General features: G+C 52.1%; 1 protein-coding gene across 4 annotated transcripts in view; it reads left to right on the top strand.

Annotated features, from left to right (window-relative positions):
• EGFL7 (EGF like domain multiple 7) overlaps positions 1 to 26,128 on the top strand; it is a 41,170-nt gene that overhangs the window by 8,591 nt on the left and 6,451 nt on the right. For 2 of the 4 annotated variants that reach the window (XM_075905346.1, XM_006120759.4), the window contains 7 exons: positions 12,503 to 12,697; positions 15,870 to 15,992; positions 16,431 to 16,543; positions 18,256 to 18,351; positions 19,624 to 19,803; positions 22,416 to 22,480; positions 22,869 to 23,031. In XM_075905346.1, the coding sequence (XP_075761461.1) occupies positions 12,621 to 12,697; positions 15,870 to 15,992; positions 16,431 to 16,543; positions 18,256 to 18,351; positions 19,624 to 19,803; positions 22,416 to 22,480; positions 22,869 to 23,031 (817 nt within the window). In that variant the 5' untranslated portion in view covers positions 12,503 to 12,620. Of the gene's footprint in view, positions 1 to 1,923; positions 2,151 to 12,502; positions 12,698 to 15,869; positions 15,993 to 16,430; positions 16,544 to 18,255; positions 18,352 to 19,623; positions 19,804 to 22,415; positions 22,481 to 22,868; positions 23,032 to 26,128 lie in introns of those variants that run through there. The other 2 variants (XM_075905347.1, XM_075905345.1) reach the window with 2 other exon arrangements.

Here is a 26,128-nt window from a genome sequence, read left to right as displayed (position 1 = left end):
ACATTTCTATTACTATTCTGTGTGGATTTAGTTACTACCTCTCCAAGAGGTGAATTAGCCCTGGAGATGGAAAACTGCTCCCTTGATATAGAAAGCAGCTACACTTTGGCGCTACAGGGATATAGTTGCAACACTGCAGCTGGGCCAGCGCTGGTGTCCTGTAGATATATAATTTCTCTTGGTAATTTGGAGAGTTCTGAAGGATATCTCACTGTCTCAGGGACAAGAATTCAAAGCCCCTTTCACTCATTGTGAGCGCCCCAGACACTCAGCTAAATAATGCCAGGCCTTCACTGCCAGTTTTATGCCGCTCGGACGCCGCTAGAAAAAGTTGTCTAAAAGTTTTGCACAGAGAAAGCGATTTGCTTCTGAGCGAACCCCTGGCGCGTTGAGTCTCAGTTTATGCTGAACTGAGTTCCACACATCCTGGAAGAGAGCTTACAAATTAGATTGAAAATACCGCAACCCTTTAATCATGAAACGATTGGGAACCCTAGGATATAAGAGTTGGAATTAACCCCCCCAACACAAATCAAAACAAACAAAAACTCCCCCGCCCCTGCTATTTCCATGAAGTGTGTGTGTATGTGGGGGAGACAGGGACACACTGTTCTAAGGGGCATTTAAAACAAATGTGAACAACATATGAGCGGGTAAGGTTCAGATGGTTTCCATTTGCATTTGACTGGGCACATGTTAAAGCAGCCCCCTCACAGCATCATGGAACGAATTTCATCTTTCTTCTCTCTGTGGGAGCAGCTGTCTCCACCCGGCATCTGGGTGGAGTTGGGGGGGGGGGACAGCAATTTAACCAAGCAAAGACGCAGAAGGGGCGGGGTGGGGGACCCCCACAACTTTCAAATTGCAGTGGGGGTTGAGGGGGGCTCGCGTGGCGCCCCCTAGTGAGCACGGCAGGCATGTGAGCGGCGGGGTTTGGATGATCCCACCATGCGCTGCCTAGGCGGGGCGGGGGAACTGAGGCACCGCAGAAAGCTCCCCGGAGCTAATCATAGAATCATAGAATAATAGGACTGGAAGGGACCTCGAGAGGTCATCAAGTCCAGCCCCCCGCCCTCAAGGCAGGATCAAGCTCCGTCTACACCATCCCTGACAGATGTCTATCTAACCTGTTCTTAAATATCTCCAGAGAGGGAGATTCCACCACCTCCCTTGGCAATTTATTCCAATATTTGACCACCCTGACAGTTAGGAATTTTTTCCTAATGTCCAATCTAAACCTCCCCTGCTGCACTTTAAGCCCATTACTCCTTGTCCTGTCCTCAGAAACCAAGAGGAACAAATTTTCTCCTTCCTCCTTGTGACACCCTTTTAGATATTTGAAAACCGCTATCATGTCCCCCCTTAATCTTCTTTTTTCCAAACTAAACAAGCCCAGTTCATGAAGCCTGGCTTCATCGGTCATGTTCTCTAGACCTTTAATCATTCTTGTCGCTCTTCTCTGTACCCTTTCCAATTTCTCCACATCTTTCTTGAAAGGGGGTGTCTCTGGGCATCCGATGGGTGCGCTGGCTGGATCGGGCCGCTCTTTGCTTTCCTAGGAAGGGGGCGATTTTACAGCGCTGTTGAGGGTACCCCGCAGGGGGGCACCCACCGAACACCCCCCCACACACACACACCCCTTCCACGCTGCTCCTCTTTAGTTGCCTGTTGCAGGGCTGTGCAACCAGTCACCCCCGACACGATCCGGACACCGGGGACCCCTGCGGGGGCTGCCCTGGTGCCTTACCCCGGGGATGGGACTCTCAGGCGCAGGTGCAAAGGGGGTGGGGGAGGCTGCAAGCGGAGCCCGGTGGGGGGCAGCAGGACCCCCCCCCCCTGCGCTACTCGGTGGGTTTCACTGCCGCGGTGCCGGGCTCGGCTCCCTCCCATTGGGTTAAGGGACGCGGCGGGGGCGGAGGGGGGAGGAAGTGCAAAGGGGCCAGGCAGGAGGCAAAAGCCAGGGGCAGGGGCGCTGCGTGTGCGCGGCTCGGGGCAGCCGGCGGGCTCGGGGCGGGCTCTCGCTGCCCAGTCGCCTCCCTCCCTCCGCCGGCCGGCAGGCACCGTGAGTAGGCGGCAGCCCCGGGCTGGCGAAGCGCGCTCGGGGGGCAGGACGGAGTCGGCTCCCTTTGCAATTCGGATTCCTCTGGCTGGTGGGTCTAAACGGGCCGGGAGGCTCCTTGCAAAAAGGCAACGGGGGGGCACCGGGTTCTTGGTCGATCCGGCGCGGTGGGCAGGAGCGGGTCCCGGCGCAGCAGGCTCCCGGGGAGGTCGCAGCGATGCGGGGGAGCGAACCCCGCGCGCCGGGACAGACACTGCGCTGCGGGGCCCCGGCTTCCCCCGGGCGGGCTCCGCTGGGGACAGCGCCCCGCCCCGCCCCTGCACCCTGGGCTCGCCCAGCGCCAGGCTCGCCCGGACCCTTAGGAGAGGTCCCCCTCTAGCGGCTCCGGGGCCGCAGTGTCCGAGGGCGGCGAGATGCCTCGTGTACTGGGGGCTGCTTCTGCTGGGAGCACGGGGTGGGACGAGGTGGGGAAAGGAGACACATCTTCCCCGAGCGCCACCAGGGCAGAATTGGAGTGAAAGTCTTTTTTTAAAATTAACCAGCTATTTTAATGAGTCCAAGCTTAACCAGACACTCAGCTCTGAGTTTGGAGAAGTTTGCATCTAAGCTGGGGCTCCAATCTATCTATCTACACCCTCTCCATCCCCCACATGTCTGTCTATCTATCCCCTACACCCCTATCTATCTATCTATCTATCTATCTACACCATCTCCATTCCCCACATATCTATCTATCCCTATACACCCCGTCTATCCCCCACATATCTATCTATCTATCTATCTATCTATCTATCTATCTATCTATCTATCTATCTATCTATCTATCTATGCCTATACACCCTATCTCCCACATATCTATTTATCCCCCACACCGCTATCTATCTATCTATCTACACCCTCTCCTTCCCCCACATATCTATCTATCCCTATACACCCCGTCTATCCCCCACATATCTATCTATCCATCCCGTACACATCTATCTATCTATCTATCTATCTATCTATCTATCTATCTACACCATCTCCATTCCCCACATATCTATCTATCCCTATACACCCCGTCTATCCCCCACATATCTATCTATCTATCTATCTATCTATCTATCTGTCTGTCTATCTATCTATCTATCCCCCACACCCATATCTATCTATCTATCTATCTATCTATCTATCTATCTATCTATCTATCTATCCCTATACGCCCTATCTCCCACATATCTATTTATCCCCCACACCGCTATCTATCTATCTATCTACACCCTCTCCATCCCCCACATATCTATCTATCCCTATACACCCCGTCTATCCCCCACATATCTATCTATCCATCCCCTACACATCCATCTATCTATCTATCTATCTATCTATCTATCTATCTATCTATCTATCTATCTATCTATCCCCATATACCTCTCTCTCTCTCTAATCTTCAGCTCCACTGACTGCAGGATCTAGTTGTAATTTGCTTCATGAATATGACTCTTCAGCTACACCAGCGATGGGCAACCTAGGCTAGTGAGTGGGCTGCATGAGAGGCCCTCCTTCATCCCAGTGGGTGGCAAGATTGTCCTAACCAAGATGCTGTCCCGGGGTCGGGCAGTGTTGCTGACTGCGCTTGCGTGCCTAGAATTTGCAGGGGGTGCTGATGGAACTGTAGCAGGGCTTTTGAGTGGATGCAGAGGGAGCACCCGGCTCTCACAGTCCATGTTGTGGGCAATGAACACACAGCTCACTTCACCTGCCCTTGTGTTATTCGGGTGTCACATTAGTAATACCAATAGGGAAAAAAAAACCCCTGTGCAGATGAAAACCAGCCGAATCTGGTAACCCATAAACAAAATGTCTCACAGGCCACATGCGTGTTGTCCACCACTGAGCTATGTGGTGCCCTGCTGCAGTGGCCTGTGGAGCACTAAGGAAGAGGAATTGTTGTGAGTAGTTTGAGGCTGGGTCCCTACAGAAGTTGCTGTCTCTCGCTCAAGTCTAGTGGACTTTGATGTCCCCAGGTAGGATCAGGCACTCTGGTGACAGGAATGGGATTCCAAAAGTCCCCCCAGCATCAGAATAGATCCGTAAGGAATGTTTTCGCTCCTGCTAAGGTGGATGCGAGCTGCAGCGCTGAACCCTGGCACTACTTAGAAAATAGACCCCGGCACAGTGATTCCATAATAGACTTTCGCTAAGGCTTGGGTGTCGGCTACGGAGCTGGAGAAAGTGGCACGGTTGACACACACCATGTGATAATGTTTTCTGTTGGCTCCTGCAGTAGTTTAGGCAACAGCTTTGTGGGTTGGAATTTTAGCGTATACTTTTGGCTAAAAGTCAGATGCAACCACCAGACTCACATTTGGCTACAGACACTCACATTACAAGGCTCTGATGCCTCCTAACATTTCAGGAGCCTACAGCTGCTTACAGAAGAGCAACATACTTTACATGGTACAACTTGAGACACCGTTGAGACTTGGAAGGCTGCGTAAAAATGTCTTGTGTTGGGCTTTTTTTTTTTGTTCTTATCATACCAAGATTTTGCTGTGACATACACAGAAGCAGCATTGTTACTGCTGCCAATCATTGTAGAAAAGAAACGGAGAAAAGCCAGGGCTAAATTGCAATCTGACACACAAGCATCAGGCCTCTTCTGGCGCTCTGATGGCTCCTGGCTTCATACGTGCATTCACAATGTGTAGAACAGCTCTGATTGTATCAAGATCCATTCTTTATCTGATGTTTAACAATAATTATACGAGACACCAAGGATACTGCGTCTTTTCTGACAGGGGGGGGGAGAAGGGGAGGGAAAGGGAAAGGGGAAACAAATCTGTTTTGTTCTGTTTTTAAAAACCAAAGACATGAAAACAAATTGTCCTTTGGGACCCGGGCTTATAATGCATGTTCCCTCTATTCGTTTCCATCCACAGGTGGATTTTCTGCATGGAATACATTTTGTTATATGCACCAAGGCATGTGCAAATATGCACCACCAGAAGAAACACAAACCTAGCTGTGGGTTTCAGAGGGGTAGCCAAGTTAGTCTTTAAGATGCTACTAGTCTATTTGTTGTTTTTAAGTTTTTTCTGTTACAGACTAACAAAACATGTAGAGGATTTGGCACCAGATCATGTGCTTTCGTGGGTGCAACCCACTTCTTCAGTTGACTGGAGTATTAGAAGTCCAGATCGAAGAATAAATAAGGGAAGCGGGGCGGGGGCAGGGGGGAGTAGGAGAGAGAAACAAGGAGGGGGAAAGAAAAAAAAGAGACAGTGAGTAGATGGTTCAAATAGTTACAAGAGGCTGATAAGAACAATTAGCACTTCCATTGTTTGGTTGGTTGGCCAGCCTTGTGTGAGCCAGCCCATGTCCCTGTTCATACTATTTGCATAAGAATTAAACTTGTAAATGAAGTTACGTTCCAACCCTTCCCTGTGTATTTGGCTTGTGGAATTGACCAGAAGCAACATGGCGACTTGGAGATCCATTAGTGAGTGTCTGGGCAGATTAAAGTGTAATCCAACAGGTTTCTGTGTATTGCCTTTTTGGATATCGGATTTGTGTCCATTAATTCTTTCCGGCAGAGCTGCGGGCGCTCTGCTTATCAGTTGGGTGGCGTTTGTATCTCTCCCGAATGGCTGCACAAGCACCTAACTGACAGGGAACACTACCTGTAAGTCTTTGTGGTCTCCATGCTGGCGAAACTCCTACCTCAGTCAATGGGAGCTTGGTGGATGGTCTGAGACGATTGTTGGGGTTTGGTTTAGAACGTGGAATTCAGTCTCGTTGAGGAAATACCATTGGCGTGGAGGATTATGGTTTCAATGAGAATTTGCATCGTACACTAGCCTAGGTGAGGTCAGAAGGAGCTAAGACGGCTTTGGGTGATCTGATGACCCCCACTAAGGTGTCTTTTGCACAGCTCAGTGCACTTAGAGGCTACGTCTACACTGGCCCCTTCTTCGGAAGGGGCATGCTAATTTTGAAAGTCGAAGTAGGAATAAGAGATCCTCCGGAATAGGGCTTTATTCCGGAGGATCGGGCCAGTCTAGACGCTTTTTTCCGGCTTTTCCCCAAGCTGGAAAAAAAGCGGCGGACATGTTTATTTAAATCCCGCGGGGGATATTTAAATCCCCCGCGGATTTCCCTATTCTGACTTTCAAAATTAGCATGCCCCTTCCGAAGAAGGGGCCAGTGTAGACGTAGCCAGAGAGTTTCCTTCCCTTCCTGCGGGCTGTTGATGCTGTTCGTTTCTCTATGTAAGGACTCTCACATAGATTCTTTCAGAGTCCTAGTTAAAGGGCAAAATCATCTGTAGACAAGCAGTGAACGGTCACTGCAGTATTTGAGCAGGTGCCTTGTCACCCCGGGCGGAAAAGATTTTTGGCTCCCCCTCCCCCACTAAAAAAGGTGCAACAAAGCAACTTGGTGAGGATTTGGCACCAGTAACAGGCTCACTTACCCCATGAGCTGGGGAGGCTGGAGGTAGGGCAGGCTCGAGTACAGGATGAGCCGAACCTGAATGAGATTGTGAAATTCCCTATAAAGAGCTGCTGTGAAGGGGAGGGAGCCAGCGAAGGGAAGCAGAAGTCAAAGAAGCCGCTGTTGACAGCAAGTTTAGTTCCTGGGGAGACATTGAACTATGCTGGAGTTGGTCCAGCGGGCTCCCAGGGGGGGAATGTTTCTTTGGACTGTGGAAAGTTTGAGGTGCCCCAAAGAAGGGGGAAAATAGGGCCCTGCGAAGGCTGCCTGGCCACAAGGGGGCGCACGGGAGGCAGCCAACACTGTCCATGACCCTGAGACGCTATTTAGGATTTATCAGACACAGTGCGGTGGTGGAAGAGGGAGGTTGGGTCGTCGATCTCCTGATGGAGTCAGAGCTGCGCTTTTTTGGGTCAGATCCTCGGATCTGGTGAATTGTCCCACTGAGCCAGCGGAGGAGCGGGTTGAGTGTGAAGAAGCAAAAGTTCATGGTTCCTTGCCATGAGATAGAGACGTAACAGTATAGTTGATTAACCAATTAACCAATAAGCAAAAGCTTATAGGTTAGTGCTATAGACTACACGCATTTTCCCCCCACTCCTCTGCCGCCAGTACATTTTTAGCAGGCTGGCCGGCTCAGTCCTGGCCGGCTCAGTCCAGGGGTGACGGGTCTGGGACCTACCCCTGCTGCGGCTCTGCATTTAAAGTGTATTAGGAGCCAGGCAGGCAGGCAGCCTGGCTCAGTTCTGGCTCGTGCCGGGTCTGGAAGCTCAGACCTGCCCCAGACAGGGGCTGCTGCCGCCCCACGCTGCTGCCTCTTTATCAGTGGCAGCAGAAGGGGCGACAGGCAGCCAGACCGTGATAGGAACTGGTTTTTAAACGGGTTATCCTCGCGGACCTGCTCCCACCTGGCACCCCACGCTGTATCAGAGGCAGCAGCGGGCTCCCTGGAAGTAGAACTGGAGTGCACTGGCTGCCGGCCCCGCCCCCGGGGACTACAGCATAATCGACTAACCAATAAGAATTCACGAGGTTACTCGACTATTCCATTAACCGATATTTAACATCCGTACCGTGAGATGGAACCTGCTTGTTAATACAAGCTGGGACAAAGCTGTGCAGCGTGCTCATTGCCAGTAACGAGCCACTGGCTGCCAGTACCCAGGCAAGGGGGACGAACGCTGCTGACACAGACTTCATCTCAGCAGCTAGATTTCCTTAAGCGATAATGGCAGCAAATCAACAAATCCTCCCTCCCCCAGTGAAATCATTATGCAGACACACATGCAAGAAACCAGGACGAACTTTGAGCCCTACAGACACAGGAAGATTATGTTAATAGTTGCATAATATGCGAGGGATTTGCATATTCTAATCTGCCTCTCAATGAAGTACCAGTGCAACATGTCAGTTTGTCCACTGCAGGAATGGCAGAATAACTTCTAACCGCCTCGCTTAGGGTTAGACAGGGCCAGGTGACCAGAAAGTCCCTTCTGGTCTTCAGATCTATAGATCTGATTCTAGTCCATGGAACTTGGGGATTTGAACCAGCTTCGAGCCACCCCTCTGCTTCTCCTGGCTGTTTCCCACATGTTCTCCAGGAAGCGAATCCAGATCCCATTGGTGTCTGTGGAAACTGCCAATCTTAAGTGGACTTGGGTTATGACATGGCATGTTGTGATTGGTTCACTGGCCCATCTAGTGGCATTTAGATTTTCAAACTTTTTGTCTCGTGACTCAGTTGAAGAAAATTGTTGGTGCCACAACCCAACATAGTTTGACTGGAGTGTGGGTTCTGGGGACGGGGGCTGAGGATGAGAGCTTTGGCTGCAGGAGGGGGCTCTGGCTTTGTGGACTCAGGGCGGGGACCTCAAATGGGTCAGCGGTGCAGTGGGGGGGCTAAGACAGCTTCCTGCCTCTCCTAGCACCGCAGACCCTGCTCCGCCCCAGAAACAGCCGCAGCAGATTCCCAGCCAATGGGAGTGTGGAACTAGTGCTCGGGGCAGCGGCAGTGCATAGAGCCCTGTGCGCTCCCCCCCTCCACACCTAGGAGCCGGGCCTGCTGCCGGCCACTTCTGGGGCGCAGCACGGTCTGCAGTGCCAGGACAGGCAAGTAACCTGCCTTAGCGCCCCCACTCACCCAATCCCCCTGCAGCAACAAGACCCGGCGCCCGACATTCCACCCCCCAGTCCTGGGTCGCGACCCGTTGTTTGAAAACCACTGGCACGTAGACCACTTTCGGAGAGAGAAAGAATGAGTTTGCTCTGTAACCTTAGCTGAGAGCCAGCTGGCTTTTAGCCCGAGCAGTAGGTTACAATCGCACTTGTCCTCTGCAAGGGTGCAGCCCACCTGGTGCTGCTGAGCTCATCATGTCACTCCTTGAGCAAGAGTGTTTGGATCAAGGGCCGCTGTTACGTTTTTTCGAGCTCTTCCTCCTCTGTTCTCGACCTCACTTCCCCCTCTACGCCAGACCTCCACCGCTGCTTCAGGCTGCTTCTGTGATGTAGTGGGCACACCGGCACTGTGTTTGGGCTGTGGGTGACCCCTACTGGCCTGTATCTGTAAACACTGCACAGTAGAGGGGTGGGGGGGGGTGCGCCTGAGGAGCCTAAGGTCACATAGACAGTGACCCAACTGGTGCTTACCTGTTGAGGGCAGGGACTGAAAAAAGGCAGAGAGTATTGGGGGAAGAGTCAGGTTTTGACTAGGGGAAACCATGAACGGGACAGACAAAGCAGGGGGTTGGGAGTCTAGAGGCTTAGACACCCCATCTCAAGGGGTCTGAGGCATCCTGGCCCTGACTCCTGTAGCCACATCACGTCTATGCTGGGCTGTACCCTGGAGAAGCAATAAACCCTCTCTATTCTATCAGCTGGCGGAGACTGTTCTGGCTGCCACGGGGGTGCAGGATCGGGGGGAACCCCGATGCGCCGTCACAGCTTCCCTAGTACATAGGAGCCAATCCACCGGGAGTCAGGTTAGGCCCCATAACCATTATTTTCTGCACCTTGTGCTACTTTGAACCAGATGCTCATCCGGCGTCACACCGGGCTTCCATCGAGCTTTGCCGCTCGACACCAGTTGAAGATCCGGAGAGCTGGAAAGTCTCCTAAAAAAACGCCATGATGTCAGCGTGGATCGTTCCCATTCTCTTTCCAGCCTCGATTTCCCCTTTTACAAGCTGTTAGTGCTCTCACTGTGATATTGCCCTGTTCCCAGGCGGGTGTTCCTTATTAAGCTCACGTCTCCCAGTAGAACTGGTTTGTTTCACAGAGTAGGTTGGGAAAGACTTGACCCTCTTTAATCGTCATGAATTTGAGTTGGGCTTTTTTTCTCCCTTTCACTCCTGTCATCTGGAGGTCAGTGCACTGTAGTTTGTTTGAACTAGATAGTGTTATTGACCTGTTAGAACTCTGCCTCGTCTATTTGCCTTCTGCTAGCCAAATCAATGCCTCTTTATTCCCAACTTGCTTAGTATTGACTTTGCAGTGAGAGCATGCCGCCTTCCTAAGTACCGGAGAGGACCCTTGTGTTGGAGGCCTCTTGCACTATTTCATTTGCACTATTTCATTTGTATTTCAATCACGCACTGTTATGAAGCCATATACATTACAGACCTTTCGATCGGCCTCCCTATCTGGCATGAGCGGTACAGATCTTCTCTCAGATCAACAAGCCATTTATTCTATCCCTAGAAAAGGAAAATCTTCCTAAAACTTGTGAGGCCTGATCTTCAGATGGTGTAAAACAGTGTAATGCCGCTGACGTCATTGAAGCGTGGTGGATTTTTAGGCCACGTGACGATTTGACCCAGCAGTATTCAGCGTGAACCAGCTGTGAAATAACTATGACCTTTAATTTTTTTTAAAAACACTTCTACATTTAACACCCTGCAGGTCTTCTTATCTTATCCTTGCTGGTAACCGCACAACGGTTTGGAAGGGAGGTTGTTGCACACGCTGGGTTGTTCCTGTAGAAGGGACTTGTGAGTGGCAGGGGGCTTTGTTATTGTAGGGTCGGTGGTAAGCATTGGCGGGACATTTTGGTTTGTTATTACAGGGAGACTCACTCGTGCGGGCTGGGTTATTGAGAGCAGTGGGTGGCTGGCCTGAGCGATGTTTGTTTATTTGAAAGTCCATAATTGTGACTCCTACGTTACTACCAGCGCAGTAATAAATAGGCTGAGCTAGATGCTGTACAGTAATTCCTCATTTAACACTCTAGATATGTTTCAGAAAATGATCGTGTTAAGTGAAAACGTGTCAATTTTCCCATTGAAAATAATGGAAGAGGTGGGGGTTGCGTTTCAAGCGGTGGTGTCTGTTGGGACCGGGACATAAGGTTGGGAGAGAAAGGGGACTGGGTTATAGCAGGTAGGGGAGGTTTTTGGCTCAGGGGAAGGGAAGGGGAGGAGAGGGGAGGGGGATTGGGTTGGGACTATGCCCCTGTGATGGGTCTGCTGGGACCCGCACTGCATCCGGCGAGGGGGCGTCACCGGGGAACGGTGCGGCAAGTGGCAAGCCCTCCGCCGCTTTGCAGGGAGGTGGGGGAAGCCCCGCGCAGCCACCAGCAATGGGCTGGCTGGAAAATCGTGTTATTCCGGGGACATTCGTGTAATTTAAAAAACATTCCCTAAAAAAAAAATTGTGCTATCGTGAAAACGTGTTAAGCGGGCACAGGTTAAATGAGGAACTACTGTTCCTGCCCCAGAATGCTTAGGGTTGAAAGAGGCAAAGTCAATCTTACTAGTCCCATTGCCAGATAAGGGCACCAAGAGCTTCCGCGATGTGCCCCAGGTCACAGAGGGAGACGGTGACTGAAAGAGGAATTGAAACCGATCTCCTGAGTCCCAGGCCAGAGGCCTCTGCTCTTTTACCGCCGGCTTAGCTCACACTGTGTCGCTGTAAGAGCAGATGCTGTATGGCTTTGCTAGCACACCGCAGGGGACTTCTGAGTCCCTTCGAGTGAAAGCGCTCCCTGACCCCACGGAGACGTCACCGTCACTGGCCCAGGGTACATCTACACGTTAGACTTTTGTCGGAAATACGGCTGTTTTTCCGACAAAATCTGAGTTACGTCCGCACTACAATCGCATTCTTCCAAAAGTAAATAGAAAGAATGAGGGGCGGAGGGCGGGGGAGGTAGGGGAGGTTCCGGCATTGGTAAACCTCTTTCTACAAGGAAGAAGACTTTTTCCAAAAGAGCTCTTTCGGGAAAAGGTGTGTGTGGATGGGGAAGAGGGAGTTCTTTCGAAAGAAGAGGGAAGAGGAAAAAACACAGGTGCTCTGGTGGCCACTCCATCCATAGAAATCACAACTTACATGGGAGACAGTGTCCATTCAGTGTGGACGCTATGCATATGTCTAGACTACATCCCTATGTCGCCAGAGGGACGTAAATTAGACATACCAAAATTGCTAATGAAGCGGGGATTTAAATATCCCGTACTTCATTAGAATAAAAATGGCTGCCGCTTTTTGCTGACACAGCACTTTGCCGGCAAAAAGCGGCAGTCTAGACGGGGATCGGTCAACAATGAATGCCTTTTCTGACCGATCCCTTATACCTCGTGCAACGAGGTTTACAGGATCTTTCGGAAAAGGCTTTCCTTGTTGACCCGTCCCCGTCTAGACTGCCGCTTTTTGCCGGCAAAGTGCAGCGTCAGCAAAAAGTGGTGGCCATTTTTATTCTAATGAAGAGCGGGATATTTAAATCCCCGCTTCATTAGCAATTTCGGTATGTCTAATTTATGTCCCTCTGGCGACAGAGGGATGTAGTCTAGACATACCCCATCTGTTGAAAAAGCAGATCGTTTTTTCAATGCGCTTTTGTGTGTGGATGCGCTCTTTCGGAAGACGTTTTTCCTGAAGATCTCTTCCAAAAAAAGGTTCTTCTGAAAGAAGCCTGCAGTCTAGATGTAGCCCTAGTACGGACACTGCATGGTAAGAGTGTTATTCTTTTGCTTCCAGGGTTCCCCACTGAGGAGAGACATGCAGTAAACGCTGGTGCTTCCTAGCCAGGAGCGACACTCCTTCATGCCACACAATATTGCACGGCAGAAAAGAAAAACCCCGCAGAGAACAGGAAATGCAGACCATCCTCTGCCTCCTCACGGGATTTGTCCTCCTGGGCGTGACCAGCACGGAGCGTTTTGCCTGGTCAGGGTAAGTCTCGTCTTTGTCCAGACTTCAGACGTCTAGCTTGCCGCACACACACAAGGAGAGGCCTTTTCGGGGGCTAGCCTCGAGGCATTCAAGGCCACGTTCAGCTAGTCTGCTGCATGGGAATAAGCAGTTTTCACGTGCGGGGCCAGGCAAGAAGCAACTTTGCAGATTCCTCCTGTGGTAGTAGCGTAGGTCTTGGCAAACTTTGGAATTTGTCTGCTACATCTCTAATGCAGAAAGTCCTCCATATAAATTCAAGAGAATCAGCTGAATTCCGTGCAGTATAGAGTGTCTTCACCGGTTGGTGTGGGGAATCAAAAAGCTAAATAGAGCATAAGCTGCTAATGGTTTGTGTCATTAGGGCACACTCCTGAGGGTGTACACCCCCCCTCGAGCATAAGGGCACACACTCCACCGCCACACCCATCCGCGTGTTTACTCACACACGTGCACACTCTTGCTGCACGCCCCCAGACACGTGTCAATGTGCACGTACACACGAATGGCTGGTTCACCAAGTTCAGTATCCTGCCACTGGCAGCAGCCAATAAGTGACGTATCAGGCGAGGGCAAACTCTCGCGCCCTCAGTGTACTTAGCCAAGTGGGCAATGCTGTAGACGGTGGAACAGTTCCTTCCTGACCACAGTGGCTGTGTGTGTCCTGAAGCATGGGATTTGATGTCTCCTATCTGATCACACATAATTGCTATTAATTATTACTTATTAATACTATTATTATTACTAAAAATAAAATAATTATTAATAGTATCTAAACCAAACCTCTGGCTCCAAATACACATTGAACTGTGGGGAAATTCAGGATAGGAAAACTTTGGCATTTGTCTGCTACATCTCTAAAGCAGAAAGTCCTCCAAATACATTCAAGAGAATCAGCTGAGTTTCATGCAGCATATACAAAGAGAGTGTCTTCGCCACTTGGCGTGGGGAATCAGAAAGCTAAATAGGGCATAAGAGGAAAATTTGCACATTCCTCCTGGGGTAGCGTAGATCTTGGCATTCTTTGGAATTTGTCTGCTATGTCACAATGAACCCTCAGCTCTGTAATGGGTCAAACTAGCAACCCAGTTCCAAAGCAAGACTTCCTCTTGATGGCTATGTTGACATTTTGGGAAGTCTGGATTTGATTCTGCACCCCAGTTAATTCATCTCCTCCTGGAAATATTTCTGTCTGGACCCCACTTGTGTAATTCTGACCTACCTAGACAGATTCTACAATGAGGCAGTGGTGTAGCCCCGGTGGGCCATAGCCCACCCACTTTGCTTCCAGGTCTATCCATGCAGGCCAGGTGCAGGGACCGACCTGGCTCTGGCAAGGGAGCAGGGCGTTGGTGCGAGGGCTGATCCCTCTGTGCCCAGTGCTCCGGCCAGGAGCAGGGTTGGGATGCTGGGGTTTAATCTCCCCTCCCATCATTGCCCACTCGAAATCAGGGTCCACTCAAGTGAGCCCTTCTGGCGACACTGCGGCAGTGAGGGATCTAGCCCTTGCTACAGCACTTAATCTTTTGCCATCCTGTAGTAATGAAGTCCTCAAGCTGAACCTCTGTGTCTTCCGCACATGCACGCGCACTCACTCTCCGGGAAGAAAGACTGGCTGCTGAGATATATCCACGCGCCCAGAGCAGAGATAGCTTAATAAAAATGTCAGCAGAACTGCCTCTCCCATACCACGAATCTAGCAGGGTGAAATGAGTTATCCGGAGTTAACGGAAGGCATCTGATGTCAGTATTAATTTTCAGCACTTTAGTTCGAGTTTCTAATTTGGCTGAGGAGCTGACACAAATAATTGGGTCTCTTAATGGGCATCTGCTCCAGAGGCTAAGATCTGTACCAGACTGCATCCAGTGGAACAGCACCTCTCCAGCTGGCAAAAGGCAAAACGGTGCCAACGTCCTTAACCAAGAACTCTTTGGATGTGAATTGCATGAAACTTTTGCCTTGCGGGGGGTGTAGTTGGGGTAGAGGGCAGATCCTGATCTCAGTCGCCCCGGTGCAAATGTAGAGCTACTTTGGTGGAAGGGGTTTGATCCCGCTGAGCAGAATCTGGCCCTCGCTGTTGATTTTTGGTCATCACCCAGGTGTTTCCAGTGTCGCCACAATCATGGCATGAAAACAAATGGAAGGCCCGCTAAAAAGCGAATGATTTTTCTTACAGCGTTGCCATGTCCCCTATACTGTGGGGGTGTTGTCTGCTGCTCCCGAGGAAACGATTCCCTCACTGGGGGGGTTGGATTCCTCTGCTTCGCTCGGTAATTGTACAGCAGCCAGCGTAGGTCTCTGTGCCGAGACGTTGCATGGCAGCCGTGCCAGCTGCAGATCTCTGTTCCCGACATTGGAACGAGTGGCACTGTTCCTGGTGACAATGTGTCGGCCAATCAGAGGGAGCCTTGCAGCTCGAGGGCGGAAGGGAGCCTACCTGGGAGTGTAGAACCTCTCCGAGAGATGTGCGGCGTGCAAACTCCCCGCAGCCGTGTGGCAGGATGCACAGCGGATATGCCTGGGCTCTACCTGAGCTCAGTTTTAGAAGCCTGTATTGGCTCCTCTTCCCAAAGGTACCAGAGCAGAGGAATGAAGGGAACCTTAGCAATTGCAGCTTACCCGAGTCTGTTCGAGGTTCTTGGCCAGATTCTCCGCCAGTGGAAATTGACGCAGCTTCATTGAAGGAATGGGACCATAAGAATGGCCAGACCAAAGGTCCATCTAGCTCAGGATCCTGTCTGCTGACAGTAGCCAATGCCAGGTGCCCCATAAAGAGGGAACACAACAAGTAATCCTCACGCGATCCCTCTCCTGTCACCCATTTCCAGACAAACAGAGGCTAGGGACACCAGTCCCACCCCTCCTCCCACCCCATGGAGGGTAGGTCCATCAATGGCTATCTACCTCTTTTTTAACCCCCATGAAAGTCTTTGCCTTCACAAGCTGAGCATCACCCCTGGCTGAGAATCAGATTTCCCCATGGCCAAATCAAGCCTAGGAGTAAGGGCACAGTTGCACAGAGGACCGCGGCATGGCATCCTCTTGCACGGGAGCTGGATTTGGCCTCCTGCCTTGGTTTTCATGTCACATCCCTTCCCCGCCCTCCAACCTTGGCCTTCGGGGGCTGATCCCCGTGGCTTTCCCTTTGCGTGAGACTCGCTGCCTTGTGTCTAGCCGCAGAGTGTGCACCGCGGCGGTGCAGAACCGAGCCGTGCCGTACGTGGAGTCCTACGTGCAGCCCGTCTACCAGCCCTACCTCACGACGTGCCAGGGATACCGGCTCTGCAGTACGTACAGGTGAGGAAGGACGGGGGCTGTCGCTGCACCAGGCGGCGTCTGGAATCACCTGTCCACGCCGGGGCTGGATGACGCCCATGCGGAGCCCACAGACTGGCCCCTAGACGCAGTGTCTTAGCAAAGGGTTTGTCCCCGGTGTAGAAGGCGCGATCGTGCCCTGGGACTCACACGCCTGCACACAGGGAGGGAGGAAGCCTGTTTCCCCGGATCCCTGTTGGGAGAGACAGAGCTACCTGGCTCTTGGTGTGGGTAAGGACACAGCCCCTACCCTTGGGAGGATATCAGCCTGGAGTGGGCACGGCCAAGCGGACACAGCAAGGGAAGTAAGAGGCACAGGGCTGATCCACTGCTCCCTGGAGCCAGGCCGAGGCAGGGTTTGGCTCTTTCTTCACCCCGTACCGGCTCAGTCCCTAACACCTTTCCCGAACCTTACTGCAGAACCACATACAAGGTTGCCTATCGCCAGGCCTTCCAGAGACTTTCCCAGCCCGTGTATATGTGCTGCCCCGGATGGAGACGAGCAAGCGCCCACGCGGTCGGATGCAGCAAAGGTAAACGAGGGCAGCGCGAGCAGAATAGGGGTCATGATGAGATTGCAGCATCTCCCCTCCGGCGCATTGGTCCTGCTGTCCCGTACACCGGTTTGACACCTGTCTTTTTTCATTGACGTCGGTGGATTTCTGCCTGATTTACCCTGGTGTAAACGAGAGCAGAATCGGTCCCAGGGCTGCGAGAAGGACAGCATCGGCCTAGAGGATCGACAGTCCAGAGGGGCGGATTCTGCTCCTGACTTGAGGACGTGGGAGGGGTATTTAGAACCTCTGGGTCACCGAAGGGAGAACTGAGGCACCAGAAAGGATGTGATCTGCTCATGGCTCTTGCCAAGTCAATAGCAATGAGCTTTCTGTGTGGAAGTCTCTTAGGCTATGTCTACGTTGCGATCTTTTCCCTCTTTTTTTCCCGGGACCAAAAGTGGGGAAAACTTTCTGCTGAGCCCTTATTCCTCATAAAGGATATGCCTACATTGCAGAGTTTTTCCGGGATACCGCTGATATCCCAGAAAAACTCTGCTGCGTCCAAGGAAATTTTTTTCGGAAGAGCAGATGCGCTTTTTTGGCATCCCTGTAAATCTTGTTTTACGAGGAAGAAGGGATGTTCCAAAAAAGGGGGGGGGTTTTCCCCAACATTTGGCCCAGTGTAGACGGGCCAAATGTCGGAGAAGCCTCTTCCACAAAAGAAGTGATTGTGATTTGCAATCTGCATATCTTTTTCCGAAAAAAGAACACAGTGTCGACATAGCCAAAACGAGGAATACAGGGCTTCCAAAAGAACATGCCCGCTTTTTCCGAAACTTTTCCCAAAAAGCGGACACGTTCCGTGGACGCAGCAGAGTTTTTCCGGGAAAACACTGTACTGTACACATAGCCTGAATGAAAAGTATTCGCATCTCCACCAGTGGTTGGTGGGATTGGCTGTGCTAGTGAGGAGGGGAATAGAGCACAGACGGGCTGTTAACACACTGTAAACGGCTCTCAGCATCTCTCTGGTCACAGAATGCGCCTGAAAATCCTGCCCAGTTTCTCCCTTGTTATCAGGTCTGTCTGAACCCAGCGTAATTCCCTCTTGCACTAAGCAGTCCCGTGTCCTTCCAGCACTCACATTGGAGAACAGATCGGTTTCAATTAGCCGGGCGTGTACAGCCATTCTTTGCCACTTTGCTCGCCTGGCTTACATATCGCTTTCTTAGCGTGGCTTGTACCCGAGGGGAAATGAAGAAACCCTTTCCGCATAAATCAGCAGTAATGGGACAGCTCTGCTTTGCGGGGGAAAAAGTGATGTGCCGCGCAAAAGCAACGCCAAGCACATTGGATGCGAAGCTCTTACCAGACCAAACTAGACTGCGATAGAATAACACGCCCCCCCCCCAAGCCCTTCACTGAGCGAGCGTGGCTACTGACGCCCCCTCCCCTTTGTGACTCCCACTTCCTATGCTGTCAGGATGGCGTCTTCTTTCCAGGGCTGCAGCGGGTTGAGCTACAAATGCAAGACCGGCGTTCGTGGAAAGCAGGCCCGTCTGCTTTCAGAGCCATTCTAGACTCCAGCCCAGATCTGGGGCTTCGCTTGAGGGGCGCCTGCAGTTTACTGTCTGTGCAGTAAAGTCTCCCTGACCTGAGGCGTTTGTGAGGGAGGGCACACGTGCGGGTGTCGGGACGCCCAGACATTCGCCCCAGCAACACCGTGACCTGGCACTTTTGTTTTACAGCAATTTGCAGGTTGCCGTGTCAACACGGTGGGAGCTGTTCAGCCCCAGACAGATGCACCTGCCCCGCAGGGTGGATGGGGAAATCCTGCCAGACAGGTAACAGTGCTGGTCTCCCAGTTGTGTATCCCAGTGTCTTTGCTGGAGTTTCCGGCAGTGTAGGGGCAGGGGAGGGAATAAGTCAGGCTGACTTGTAGAAGGTGATTTGCAGTAGCTGACAACCATCTCCTGTATTAGCCAGTAGCCCTGGGAAGAGGGTGTAGGCCTAACTGTTTCCCCTGTTGGCTCTCAGCAGGGAGTGACCCTGAACTGGGCACCACCAGAGTCCCAGGCCTCTGCCCCTTTGGCTGAAAGAGTAAGACCTTGTCTACACTGGCACGTTTTGTCTCCAAAAACTGCCATTTGGTGGCAAAACTGTGAGCGCATACGCATCATAATGCGACTTTTGTCAGGAAAAACACCCAGTTTTGGCCACAAAAAACGTCCATTCCTGCAAGAGTCTTTTGTCTTTTCCCCTCCCTTTATTGCTGACAAAGAGCCAGCATGGACTCTGCTGTTTGTTTTGTCAAGAGAAATGGTTTTTATTAGTATCCCATAATGGCTACCCTGATGGCTGTGCTCAGTGTTTTGTGATCTCTGTTGCCCTGCAGGCATGTGCATCCTCCCCTCCCCCCCACTTTCAAAGCTCTGAGAAGTGTCTGATAACTGAGTGAGCTGCTCTGTTTGGGGCACAAACAAGGCAAATCATTGGACTGCTCCCATTCTGCCTTGCTAGGAACACAGCAGCAGGCAGGCTGCTGCTGCAGGGGGGAGGCTGGAGAGACGACGGTGCTGCTTTGACAGAGGATGTTTAGATGTAGAGCCAGAATTTGGGAGTGTTCAGACCAGGGGCTTTGGTTTTGCCCTTTGGAGGAGCCCTGGGACTGATGTGTCAGGGGGCTACTCCTGGTGTAGCAACAGAGGCATGAAATGGGAGTCACACGGTGGAGAATTAGGGCCATGACGTTTAGTGCCTGTGCAAAGAGATACTCCAGCAGGCTGCATTGACAGCAGAGAGTCTCTTCTCGGGCAGCTGGGTATAGTTGCTCTCAAACTAATCCGGCCTGCTGTCACCACATTAGGCCTCCCCAAACTATGGCCCGGATTAAGCCGTCCCCCAAGGAATGACAGACGGCTCTGTAGTCGAAGCTCTCCCACTCCTAACCCTCACGCAGGCCCACCTATGCGCTTTGTGAGGGGACCACGTCTTGCTGGGGGTGAGCACAGAGCACTGCAGATTTACCTGCCACCTTCTTCCACGGGCTTTGCCCGGGGGGGTTCCAGATGGCACATGAGCTCAGACCCCCCAGGACTATACCTCTCTGCTTTCAGATGTGGATGAATGCGCCGGCCGGAGTCACGGCTGCAGCCAGCATTGTGTCAACACTCCGGGGAGCTATCGCTGCGCCTGTCCGTCTGGGCAAAGGCTCAGCCCCAACGGGAAATCATGCCACGCTCTGCAGCCACCCCCTGGGACAGAGGTCGCTGCCTCCCCTGCCTTCAACCACTCAGGTAACAGCGAACAGCCTCAGCTCATGCAGGTGCAGCTGTCAGTGTAGGGCTGGGCTGAATTTGAACTGCGGGGCTTTTACGAGGCTGTGGGAGTCGCTAGCCCAGGGGGCTGGGAACCAGAATTCCTGGGTTCAATTCTGACGTGTGACCAGGGCTAGGAGCCTTGCCTGTAACGGGGATAATGGCGTGCTGTGAGGTTTAATCAGTTATGGGATGAGACCCCCACCCTAGCTGATGGGAAGCCAGCTCCTGGCCAGGCCGGGGACCCCATGGCCAGCAGCGAGACAACTGGGTCAACACAACGTCGTCTTTCCTCTGCGTGTGACTCCCGGGCCCCGCGGACGGGCGTGGCGGCGACGCTGGTGCCGGCTCATTATTACTTTTGGTACGCGCTGTGACACTTCAAACTCGTACCGTGAGTAATAATGCGCTGCGGCCAGCCCTGGCGACAGACCGGAGCAGCACGGGCGGAAGGGCTGCACCTGCCCACGTGGCTGTGGACGTGATCCCCGCGGCCTGCCCCCTCTCATCTCCAGAGCCACCTTCCCCACTCGGGACACCCCAGCCGCCTCAGATTTCATCCCGGTTCTTTTTAGGAAACGGCACGGCCGGGTCCTGGGCGACAAGCAACAATTCATGGGCGCCCCGTGACCCGTCTGTGGCTTTACTAAAAATAACCAGGGAGGGGGAGAATGACGGCCAGAGTCCTGGGAGGGGGGAAACCAATAAGCCGAGCCCCATTTCCATAGAGTGAACCCCTCAACCCTGGATTCAGCAGCTGCAGCCACAGGGATGGGGGAAGGGGGCATCCACGGGGCCCCGGCTGCAAAGCCCCAGCCACAGCCATGGGGGTGGTGGAGAAGAGGGAGGAAGCTCACCCCTAGGAAGCTACAAGGATGGTGTGTGGCCCTGGCTTTAGTGCCCAGCCAAAGCCATGAGGCAGAGGCCTACAGCCCCAGCCATAGCCCCCACCACAAGCTGCAGGACCGGGGAGCATGGGGTCCAGGTTCCAGGGGCAGGACGACAGCAGTAGCCACAGACGTCTGGTAAAATCACAGACCCCGCGAGGGCATCATCGCCATAGTGACCAACAGTTCTGTCGAGGCACGAGGCCTGATCTGGAGGGCGCTACGGAGGCAGAGACCTGACCGGGTTAGAGGTCTGTCCCACCTCAAGCCAACGCTTTGCTGCCCCCGCCCCGTGAAGAGCAGCAGCGCCACGATGGTGCTTTAGTCCGAGGGCAGGGGCCGTTTTTCTCGTCCCCCTGCTGAGGTGATGGAGCTGCGCCGGCTCGCCTCAGCTGTGGGGCTGGTCCCGGTGCTGCTGTCGTGGGGGGGTAGGGCCTCCCGTGCATCCGTCACAGCCTGGCACCGCCTACCAACACCTGCTCCCTCGGCAGATCGGCGGCTAGCTGGTGGGGTGTTGCCGATGCGGTGAAAGCACCTCACTGCCTCGCGGCGTCTGCAGGACGGTGGCTAGCAACGGGACGCCTCGTTGCAAGCCACCGTCCTGCAGACGCCGCGAGGCAAACGGCCCCTGGCTGCAGCCCGCTCTGGCGCGCCACGGGTCGGGCCATTCCTGCTTTGCTGGAGGAGCAGCGTGCCAAGGGCCCCGTGGGTTCATTTTTACCCCAGGGCTGTAGTAGGTTTTCACTTGCAAAGTAGCTTTGGCCCCGGAGCAGCCCGAAGGCGCAGTGGCAGGGGCTGAGGGCCGTGTGTCTAGTTCAGAGCCTTTGGGGAAAGCTACTCCAGGGCTAAATTAGAGGAATGGTTAGAATTACTGACTGCCTTTGGCTGCTGCTCTCTCCCGTCCAGAACAATTTCCCCAGCCGCTGCCCTCTCGCCAGCCCGCCACACACACATTTTGGACCCGGGGTTTGCTCCCCAGTGAGGGGGAAAGTCTGGCTGTAGTTTGTGGGGTAATGTGCCTGCAGGGTTAGGCTCTGGATGCCTCATGCAACCGTGCAAAGACCCCGAGCTCCAGTCATTGCTGGATTGTCCCCGTGGGCTGGGTGCTGGCTTTGGGCCACCCCCTCAGCTGCGTTATTGGCCGCAGGGGGGCTACGGCTAGTTTGTAGCAGGTGAGGCTCCTGCTTGGTGCATCTGCAAAACCTCCCCTCAGAGGGCCACGCCACGGAAGTCTGTGGTGCCACAGACTGTGCATGTCCCTGCCCCCACCCAAGGCCCCTGTCCAACGAACTCACTCGGGCGCGTAGAGGGGCCAATCCTGCGTGAACGAGACCTTGCCTTGCAACCACCCTGTAGGGATTTCTAGCTAACTGATATGGGGTGTGAGGGGGAGGGGTACGTCTGAGCTGTGAGGTAGCGCCCTTGTCTCGCCGGGCAGGTCAGAGCTCAGCATTAGGCGGCTGGTTCCCTCAGGCGGGCAGCCCTCTGGTTTAATCCTTTGGCTGCTGCCCGCCTCCCTGAGGGTGGCCAGGTTGTCCCAGGAGAGCTGGGGAATCCATCAGGGCTCAGTGCACCCCGTTGCGCCGCCTTTTTAGGTCTTTTGCACCGCAGAGGTGGCAGCCCACAGTCCGCTGCGGACGCCGCCGGTTCCCAGTGCGGGCCGTGACTAACTCCTGCGGTGTCTGTGACCATTGCTCCTGGCAGGTGTCTCCGGTGAAACGAGGGGAGAAATACAGGCCCTGAGGAGCCGGGTGGAGGCGCTGGAGCAGGTGAGACGCACGTGCCCCCGGAGACGCAGGCGAGCGCGCTGCCGCCTTTTGTCGGTGTCTCTTTCAATCAACCCCGGCCCGTTTGACTCCAGCGCCTCGCCGCACAGCTGGTCACATCCAGCCGTCTTGCCTTCCCCCGGCTCGATGAGGTGGCGAAATTAAAAATAGCATCTGGCCTCCTGGGATCAGCATTCCCAGCTGTGTGGCCTGCTGAACGCAGCGCACACGGGAACAAGAGCCTGGTTAACTTCTACCCCTACCATTCCGCTCTGCCAGCCCTGGAGATGGCTGAGCCTGGCCAGCTGCCCTGGGCTATAGGGGCAGGTCCCGGTGGGTGGTCTGATAGTTTCCATCTCTGTTATACTAACTGGCTCCTTTCGCTCTAAAGAAACTCCAGCTGGTGTTGGCTCCGTTCCATAACTTCGTGCCATCGGCAGCAGATGACGCCAGCACGGACCCCATCCGCCTGCTGATTCACTCCCTGCGGCAGCTGGATAGAATTGACTCCCTGAGCGATCAGATTGCCTTCCTGGAGGAGCGGCTGGAGACATGTAAGGGGCAAGGCATCATGGGGAAGCCCGCTGGCTTGGGTTATTGCTAGAGCTTTTACCGGCGAGTTCGCTTCACCCCCTGTGCCTTTTCCTATGGCAACAGTGCTGCCACAGATGCCTGGTTGGTAAGGCACCCTGCTCCTGAATTCTAATCCCAGTTCTACCACTCGGTTACATTTCACTTCCTCTACTATTAAAAGAAAGGGGTTGGATCAGCAATCACCAATATTTTCCGTAAGCTGGGCGCGTATGCAGGAGAGATTCCACTGCCACCGAGCTGATTACCAAAGTGCCCACAGCAAGGCTACGTCTACACCGGCATGAATTTCCGAAAATGCTTTTAACGGAAAAGTTTTCCGTTGAAAAGCGCGTCTAGATTGGCAGGATGCTTTTCCGCAAAAGCACTTTTTGCGGAAAAGCGTCCATGGCCAATCTAGACGCGGTTTTCTGCAAAAAAGCCCCGATCGCCATTTTTGCGATCGGGGCTTTTTTGCGGAAAACAGGACTATGCTGCCTACACTGGCCCTAAAGGCAAAAGTCTTTTGGAAAAAGACTTTTGCCCGAACGGGAGCAGCATAGTTTTTCCGGAAAAGCACTGATGATTTTACATGAGATCGTCAGTGCTTTTCCGGAAATTTAAGTGGCCAGTGTAGACAGCTGGCAAGTTTTTCCGGAAAAGCTGCTGATTTTCCGGAAAAACTTGCCAGTCTAGACACAGCCCGAGGTTTTTGTTTCTACTGGTGGTGCACATTCACACATGCCTTGGGGCATGTACAATTTATTCCGCACCTGTCTGGAAAAGATCAGAAGGAACACTGGCACTTTGTGGATTTCACTCTAGTTCATTGTCTATACAAGCTCGCTTCAAAAAGCCACCTCCCTACCTCGAAGAGCGAAGGGGGGGAAGGACAGAGACAAAGTGCTCTCGCCCATTCTCAGATGTAGCCATTCAAATTAAATGGGCAGATAGCAGTGTAAGGTACAAATGCCAAATTGCTTCCCTTTTGTAAAGCTCATCTTTTGTAGACACACCACTCACATGCAGACCAATTGGCTCAGAGCAGAAGTAGATTTATTGTGGCCTAGACATAACGAACAACAAAACCAGCAGCTTGTAATTAATAAAAGATGCATCATTTCATTTCAAAGCTGTTTGTGCGGGTGTTGAATTTGAAACCTTCGTGAAGCATCCAAAGATAATAAATGGAGATGACATTTTTTTGGGCTGCATAAAGGGTACATATTATTATCTCTGCTGCTTTTCTTGCCACTGCCAGGGTCCATGAACTGCCTCAACTTCAGTGAAACTCAATACTAACAGTCCAGCTAATTACCAAACTTAGATGCTAGGGTTTGTGGCTATATCATCAGAATTGGGTGAGTACAGAACTAAACAGAGTAAAGGGAACATTGGAGCAACTAAACCATGTTTTTTCTGCAGCGCAGCTAATCAATGCTGGTTAGAAAAGGCACAATTGCACGACAACTTTGAACAAAGCATTTGATGAAAACCTTAGCGTCTGAAAAAGTGTAGCTGCTGGAGAAAGACTCTGGCGTGGAGCTTAATTTCCCACCATGATGTTCATGTCTGCTGTAGTTATCCAGCTAATATGTGCATCCTGGAAATTGACGCAGCTTGGTGAAATTAACAGCAAGCATTAGGTTGATGTTTATTTCAGCACAGCCTGGTAGAGGTTTGTGTTTTCACACAACTGCATTAATTTCAGTGTACAGAGCCCTCCGTGGAGCACTGCTATGAGTGCTAACACAGTGTTTTATTTCCCATTTCAATTTTTAAGTGCTTTGTTTTAATGTGCAATTTGCCAGCCTTTTACAACTTTTGCATTTGAAAGCCTTGTTTTCCATTAACCGCTTTAGATCAACCTTGCTGGGTTTGTCCACTCAGGACTGATGTGCAGCAAGACTACAATTCAATTCCCAATAAGTTACCCGGTCTCGAAATGGCATAGAAAGTCCCACAACATACCTCGTTCCAATACAGGTTGCCTTGTTCTTACCCACATAAGCAAAGTCAGTTTTCAGATGGTTCCTATTACAAAGGGGCAAGGCTTTGGCTTAAAAAGAAAAACTTAAATGATGGGGGAAAATGTTACAGGAGTTGCTCTGTCATAACATTACTTGAAATCAACTCACTCAGCTCCACATTCCAGTGTTATGCTCGTGATAAGGATGCGTACATAGGAGACCATTAGCTGGAATAGTTCCATGCCGCCTTCTAAGGTCACTTAATGTTCATACCTGCAACTGATTTTTGCCCTTTTAAAATAAGCATGTTGGAAAATGGGAACTAAGACTCGTCACACTAAGCCTCATTTGCATAATTAATGAGCAGCCACTTTTTGCGCAAGAGGCTTTTTCATTTTTTTCAGGAAGAACGGCGCTTGCGCAAGAGGGGGGTTTTGCCTCTTGCACAAAAAGCGGCTGCTCATTAATTATGCAAATGAGGCTCCGCAATATTCTACGCTTAGCCTCATTTGCATATTTCTTGCACAAAACCAGCGCAGTGTAGACATAGCCTAAAGTACACAGCACCAATGGTGCCAAACCTGACACTGCAGTGGGTTTAGTCACAAGGAGGATGGAAAGGAATGCCAGGTACCTTCCTAAGCTCTTGAAAAAGGGGTGTGTAAAGGCTCAACTTGCAAGCAGTTTTGCTTTCACTCTGTGCCACGTATGGGGTATTTGGCTGTGTGGGTGCCAAGCAATTAGTGCTGGAGGCTTACCTAGCTCCGAAGGGCCTGATGCTAAACCGAGAACTGAGCTAAGAGTGATCTTTTAGTTACCTTTTTTTGTACTGTGTGCTGCAAATCTGCACCTCCCTCACCAGGAGTAGGCTAGAAGCATTAAATGGTGAAATGCTTTGTGAATAAAAAACACGTTTTAACTAACATTAAGGGCCTCATGATTTAGAGAATTTTAGCCTAGAACACTAAAACCGGAAGGGACCTCCAGAAGTCCCGTCCCCTGCCCTCACAGCAGGACCAAGCAGCATCTGATAATCCCTGACAGGTGTTTATCTAAACTGGTCTTAAAAATCTCCAGTGATGGAGAGTCTACAGCCTCCTTAAGCTACTTA

The sequence above is a fragment of the Pelodiscus sinensis genome, chromosome 22 (assembly GCF_049634645.1).
Source record: "Pelodiscus sinensis isolate JC-2024 chromosome 22, ASM4963464v1, whole genome shotgun sequence".
NCBI lineage: Eukaryota > Metazoa > Chordata > Testudines > Trionychidae > Pelodiscus > Pelodiscus sinensis.
The sequence above is the reverse complement of the archived record's forward strand: the minus strand, read 5'-3'. Positions and strand labels throughout refer to the sequence as shown.